Source organism: Neomonachus schauinslandi, chromosome 7 (genome assembly GCF_002201575.2).
Source record: "Neomonachus schauinslandi chromosome 7, ASM220157v2, whole genome shotgun sequence".
Taxonomy (NCBI): domain Eukaryota; kingdom Metazoa; phylum Chordata; class Mammalia; order Carnivora; family Phocidae; genus Neomonachus; species Neomonachus schauinslandi.
In genome coordinates, this window is record NC_058409.1 from 150,598,032 (window position 1) to 150,605,172 (window position 7,141).

Consider the following 7,141-nt stretch of genomic DNA (forward strand, 5'->3'; position numbering starts at 1 on the left):
CAGATCTGTACCTCTGAAACAAATAATGCAATATATGTTAAGAAAAAAAAAAGAAGAAGAAGAAGGTAGCGGGAGGGGAAGAATGAAGCGGGGGAAATCGGAGGGGTAGATGAACCATGAGAGACGATGGACTCTGAAAAACAAACAGGGTTCTAGAGGGGAGGAGGTGGGAGATGGGTTAGCCTGGTGATGGGTATTGAAGAGGGCACGTTCTGCATGGAGCACTGGGTGTTATGCACAAACAATGAATCATGGAACACTTCATCTAAAACTAATGATGTAATGTATGGGGATTAACATAAGAATAAAAAAATGGATAAATGGGGCTTTGTCAAAATTAAGTACATTCATGCTCTGCAAGACCCTGTCAAGATAATGAAAAGACAAGCCAGACTAGAAGCAAATACTTAAAAATCATACGTACAACAAAGATTGTGTGTCCAGAATACATAAAGAACTCCAAAGTCAAAAGTAAGGAAGCAAACAACCTGAATTTTTAAGTGGGCAAATATTTGAACAGACTGCTTACAAAGGGGCTCTATCAGTGGCAAATAAGCTCAGGAGAAGATGCTCAGCATTGTTAGTCATGAGGGTGTGGACACTCCCATCCACACTTACCATACAACCCAGCAACCACACACGTGGGTATTACCCAAACAAAACCAAAACCTATGTTCACAGGAAAACCTGCATGTGGATGTTTGTTGCAGCTTTATTCATAATACCAAATCCTGGAAACTCAAACATCCCTCAAAGGTCAGGTGGACAAGCACGCTGAGATGCATGCGCACCGGAGAATGACAAAACCATCTGAGCTACACACAGCCCACGTGGCTGGGTCACAGCCACATCTTGCTGGTGCCCAAGCTCCCTGCCGTAGGGACCCACACCCAGGTGTCCTGAGAATAGCAGCTGGAGAAGGCCCCAGGGGCTGGAGAACGTGGGCATGCTGGCCAGGGTACCGCACATGGGCAGCCCCAGGGAAATTCAGGCACAGTGGAACTGTTGTGTGTCTTCATTATGATGGTGGCCACAACACACTGCCAATAAGAACAAATTTTAGCGTGCATGAACTTAAAAACAGTGTTAGAAAATGTACCCATGGCAGAGCTGAACTCTAGTGAGGGTCAAGCGGTCAGTAGTCCACAGCTCCTGCTAGCACACTGCAAGTCCACACTCAACACTACAGCCCGCCTTAGCAGTAGGAATAGAAACCCAGGACGCCGCTATTTGTGACCTAATATGTATGTTTCCAGAACCTGCCTATCCCACACCACACCTCCCCTGTCACCCCATGCCCAGCACCTTTGCCAAGGTGTGTGCTGGGCAGCCCCTCTGGCCATCCATCCTGGCTTCTTGATGCGGCCACGGGCCCAGGAGCACTAACCACAGACAGAGAAACACCAGGCCCTGCCCCAACCCCAACAGGGACCCTGGACCCCCAACGGCTCTGAATCTTGTTTTTTTATCTTAAAATAGCAGACATTAGACCACAGGCCTTTTAAGTGAGTGCCAGCTCTAAATTTTTATGAATTTATGATGCCTGCCATAAACCTCTCATTTTTTCCAGTTTGTCTTTAAGAGACTGAAGATTGGAAATAAAAGCTGGATTTTCTCGTTATTGTGGCTTGATTTGTTTATTTTGCTGTTACATTTTTAAACTTCAAAAAGAGTCTCTAATTTCAAAGTTTGAGAACCCCCACACTAGAAATGCAGTGAGGAGAACCCTCACCATACAACCTAGCCTGTTTCCAATCCAAGGGAACTTCCAGAAACTTCTGTGGTCACAGAGAACGTGTTACAAGAGGTGGCAGTCTGCATGATGGAGCAGGGCAGGGGGCCAGCAGGACAGCCCGCAGCCTCGGGTCCTGTCCCAGAGGGTCACTCCCCAAATGTGAACACCCTGGGCCAGTGGCAGGTATGGGGCTAGGCACCACCCTTCCCGCCCTCCCAGCCCTGAGGGAGCTGCTCTGCTCCCTGGGCACAGGCCTGGCCACTTCCTGGGCTTCAGCTGTGCAAGGACCTCAATGCCACGTCCAGGTCCACGTCCTGAGGCCCCCAGAGGAGACCTGCTCCGAACGCGGAGGGCAGGACAGCTGCTGCGGACCCACAGAGGGGCCGGAGGGTAGTGGTGTGGACCACAGCGGTCCCCTGGGCTCCAACAGGAGATCGGGGCGCTGTGCGCATATGCTTTTGTTGTAGTGAGGACACAGTTTAAAGATTTCATCATCTTAATTTTGAACATGAATTAGAAAAAGAGCAATGCCAGTCATCTTTCGCCTGGAATAAAACTCAAGCTGGCACAATGTTTTCCAGCCCCATGCTTACTAACACTGACAGAAAAATCCAACTTTAAAGGAAAAATTAGTATTTAAGAATCTGCTTCCGAAAAACATGATAAATAATGAAGTATGGAAATACCTCCTCTATGGAAACCACAATATTTCTAAAAGTGCCTCTGCTGCTAAAAGCTATGCTCTGCTCCAGACGGGACTAAAAGCTGCAGGGGCTCTAAGAAGGGGGTCCCCAGGAACCCACCATACTGAATTTTCATGGAGATTAAACACAAGTATGTACTTCCTCCTATTTTTATTTTTTAAAAAGGAAGTGATTTATAAGCTCCTTGATCTTCATGAGAACAATCACGTCATCAGGGGTGAAGGCCATGGGGGGATGTGGAAGGTATGTGGGGTTGTGGGGGTCCCTTGGGGACCATTGGGGGTCATGGGGGATCATGGAGGCCATGGTGAGTCATGGAAAGCCATGGGGTCGTGGGGGTCCCTTAGGGACCATGGGGGGGGTCATAAGGGGTTATGGGAGGCCATATGGGGTGAGGAGGGTCCCTGTGGGGACTATGGGAGGCCATGGAACTGTGGGAGGCTGTGGGAAATCCTAGGGGATCATGGGGGTCCCTTGGGGACCATGGAGGGACATGGGGGGCCATGGGATCATGGGGTCTCTGTGGGGACTGTGGGTGATATGGGGATCATGGGGGTTCCTGTGGGGACTATGGGAGATATGGGGGTTGTGGAGACCTATGGGGGGTCATGGGTCATGGTGGGCAGATGGGAACCCCCAGATTCCAGGCACAAGCGTCTCTGGCTCCCCTCCAATCAGCCCAGACGTTTTCCATCTGTCCACCTGTCAATGGCAGATGGTAGCACCCCATCCTGCGCCTTCCCTTCAGGTGAGGCAAAGTGAGGTCATCTCAGGCTGAGGTGCCCGAGGGGCACGTGCCCACCACCATAGCCCACGCGCCAGATAGCTGAGCACCCAGGAATTCACGCGCAGACAGTGGGAAGCCGCTGACATGGTCAGGGAGAGCATCGAGGTGGGAAGTGGACTGAAGGATGGGCAGCAAGAAGCAGGAGGGGCGAGCCTGGAGGACAGTCTCTGACCCCTGTCCTCCATGAGGGGTGCCGACACCCCTCGCAGAGGACACGATGAACAGCAAACCACTGAGATCGTTCCAGCGGTGAAGGTGCCAGGGCAGCAGCCTGGCCACGGGGCAGTGCCCAGGCCAGCTGGCAGGTGAGGGGCTGGGGCTTCCCTCCAGGACCCACCGGCAACAGGTCACTCTGGCTGCCACGGGGCAGCTGGGGTGCAGACAGGGCACCAAGAGAAGAGGCCGATGGGCTCCAAGCAGACTCAATGGCATCAGTGTGAAAGGCGCCCATTCGCCACTGTTTCTGCCCTTCGGTGAGTCAGCCTGACAGATGGGTGGGCATGTGCAGCCGAGGACGCTTCACCTGGGGGGACAGAACTGCCCCCAAACAGGGCTGGAAGCTGAGGACCTGGTGTAGGCGTCCCAGGAGGACACGCAGGAGGACGTGGGGCCCGGCCCCTCTGGGACCGTCGGGGAAGCATGAGCTCAGGGGCACCTCTGCCGCTGGTTACGGGCAGCCTGCATCCTCTAGTCCCTCCTGAGATGGGGCAAACCAGGGCCCTGGTCTCTGGGCTGCTGGTGCAGACAGCGACCCCCTCTCTCTGTGTACAGTGACTTGACTGAGCCCAGAAAGCTCCACCTTGCCGTCCTATCGTGCTTGAGAAACTGAGCCATGGCATTCCCCTGCCCTCGCAAAGCAGACCACATGAGAGGGTCAGGAAGGGTATAGCACCTCAGAGTCACCAGAGGTGGGAGGCCCCGTCTCGGGGAAAAGGCTGACCTGGGCCCCTGATGCCCTGTGTGTAACTATTGGTGTTAAATGGATCAGCCGGGCACACCTGCCAGATCCTGGGAAGCTCAGTGTGCAATTCTGTTATTAATTAAAAAAAAAAAAACCTGCTTAATTTTTATTAGGTTCTTCCACTGACAAGTAAAACCAGAGAATGTAGAATGAAAAACGATTTTCAGATTTGAGGTGCATGGACCAAGGTCACCCCTGTTCTTTCTGTCCCAAGATGCTGGACCTCACCCGAGCATCTGTGCCTGACCTCCATGGCTCCCAGGGCAGTCCTGGAGCTCCACCTTGCAACATTTAATTGTCAGCGGTCCAACCTGCTGGGGCGGGGGGACATGGACGGCCTGCACAGCATGACAGGCGTGTGATCGAAGGGCAAGGGGGCTCACCTCCAGCAGCAGCCTTCCCTCCAGCACGGCAGATCTTGCGCTCAGACCGCGGTCTTCGGGGGAGGGGGCACTGACCGCCAGCTGCCGTGGGCCCTTCGGCACAGCTGTCAGAGAAGAACAAAGCAAGGCCGTTAGCTCCCTGCCAGGGCCCCAGACCCACTCACCTTCTTGTGTTTCCCCAGTTCTTGGCTGCCACCGTCTGCAGGCAAAGCCACACTCCCAAGCTGACCCAGGGTCTCCTGGGCAGGACACACTGGGGCAGCACAGGCTCGGGTCGCAGGGCAGGAGGAGAGTAGGACCCGGGCCAGGCGGGGCCGCCGGTGGGAGCCCCGGTGTGATATTCAGGAGTTCAGGCCATCTGGGCTGGGCCTGACCCCGAGGACCCCTGTTCTGCTCCCCAGAAACTGCTCAGAGTCCCACCCTGCCTCAGGGACCCCCCTGGCGTCCTCAAAGCTCCTCTCTGGAGATGCAAGCTCCAGCACGTGCCCTAACTCAGCGTTGCTGCCCTACATAACTCGGACCCCCCTCGAGGGCCTGAGTGACCTCATCACGCCCCCCAGCTCCCCCAACCCCTCCCCAACCCGCCACCTGGCGTGGAACAGCCCACACGGCATGGGCTTCCCAGCTGGAAAGGAAGGCCTGCTGGAGAGACTCAGGTGCCCCCGGGGGGCGGTTTCCTGGTCCCCCCGACTCCCAACCCCAGTGTGGCTTCATCTCCATCTTGGGGTGAAGAGCTCAGACATACAGACATACAGGTCACACAGGCAGATGTCATCCACATCCCAGCTCACCAGCCCCTGCTGCAGGGTCCCCCTTGGCATGCAGAATTATAGAGGGTCCCCTGGGGTAGGGAAAGGGGCCTGGGGCCTCTGTGGAGGGCACGGCAGGGCAGGAAGTGCCTCCCAGCTGCCCCTCAGATCGGTTTCCAGACTGAAGCTGCAGGTGATGTCAGTGCAACTAGGGGTCAAAGGGCCATGTTAGAGGCAGACAGAACCCTTGCGTTTGTTCTGGTCTTGGGGGAAAACATAAACATGGGCGCTTCCATCTCCCGCAATTTCTCTTTAAAAATCATCAGGCTGTGCTGAACTTCTCCTCCGGAATGTGCTGGTCTGTGGTGGTTGTGCCCTCCAGGTGGTGTTCTTGTCCGATGAGCCACACTCGGACCCAGGATCTGTTCCACACCCCCTGCGCCCCCGCCCAGCTATTAGTGAGCAGTGGGCAGCATCTACTCGGCTGGCAAGTTGGACAGAAACTGGCCCCCCGAAGCCCCCAGAGCCCTAGGACTGCCGGGCCCCCTATGCGTGCACTCCAGGTGAAATGACCTAATGCCCCCTGCTCGGTGGGACGGGACCACTGTGGATGGAGACCCCTGTGTCTCACCCCACACCAGCCGCACTGCTGGACCGGCAGCGCCCTGCCCCCGAGCCGAGGCCACGCTGGGCCCCTGCCCTGAAGCCTTGTGCTGCCTGGCGCAAGCACGTTGTTGGCCAAGTGTCCACAGAGGCAAAGGGGTGGATGCAGGGAGGCGGCCCTCAGAAGAGCCCCACATCGTGGCCTTTGGTCTCTGTCTGGCTTCCCCGTCCCGCCCTCTCTCAGAGGCCTTTGCTCTATCAACAACCCCCCCCCCCCGCACTGGACCTTTGTTCTCTGCACTAAATATTTCCAGAAATGAACCCATTTCCTTGGGCAGAAATCAGGTGTATCCGGGTAACATGAACAGTCATACCTGGGGGCCCCTGGGCAAAGGTGCAGAGACGGTTGGTGCTCCAGACGGCCCAGGCCTCTCTTCCTAAGGGAAAACCTCACCAGCAAGCAACCTCCCACCACTCACTGGTCTTCAAGGCAGCAAAACACTGAGCTTGGAGATGTGTCAAAAGTCAGAGACGTTTAGAGGTGCTTAGTTGTACCCTCTTTGGCACGTCACCCTGTTGACTCAACACTCAGTCGGAAAGCCGAGCGCTCTGAATACAGTGAACCCACACGGCTCTGCCCCCAGCACCCAGAAGCAGAAAACCGACCCTGGAGAAGCCAGCGCTGCCATGTCCCCCTGAAGGGAACCCCCAGAGGTTGAGGGGAGCCTCTGCGAGGGGTCACACATGACCCCATGTTCTCAAAGGTCAAGAAAGATAGCGGAGGGCCACCTACCCACACACCCAGGCCACCAAGCCTCCCACAAAGCAAACTCCATTGCAGAGGGGTCATTCCCACCCCCACCCCAGCTCAAACCAGCTCCCTGCCTCCAGCCTTCCCCAACATGCCCCTCAAATTAGGGGAGGGGAGGTGTGGGGTTGGGCTATCCCTGCCTGCCTGTTCTTTGCCCTGCAGACCCTGTGGGGAGTGATGATTTGCAGAGCTGTGAGGCTGGGGTGGGGGAAACCCAGCACAGTGATGTCACCACGCTGTGGGATGCTCACCCCCCCACACACACAGTGGGCTATGCCCCACCCCACACCCACTAGAGGCAGAAGTGTAGGGCAGCCCCCCAACTTCTCTCCTCTCCCCACCACGTCTCTGCACGGGGACACCACCTAGGGGGAACCCCCAACTTCTCTCCCCTCCCCACCATGTTCT

General features: G+C 55.8%; 1 protein-coding gene across 2 annotated transcripts in view; it reads right to left on the reverse strand.

The window, feature by feature from the left end:
* The window catches only part of AHRR (aryl-hydrocarbon receptor repressor), an 80,347-nt gene that overhangs the window by 39,625 nt on the left and 33,581 nt on the right, over nt 1–7,141 (reverse strand). The window contains exon 4 of one of the 2 annotated variants that reach the window (XM_021687117.1): nt 4,571–4,674. In XM_021687117.1, coding sequence (XP_021542792.1) covers nt 4,571–4,674 — 104 coding nt within the window. The remainder of the gene's footprint in view (nt 1–4,570; nt 4,675–7,141) is intronic. The other variant, XM_044917021.1, reaches the window with a different exon arrangement.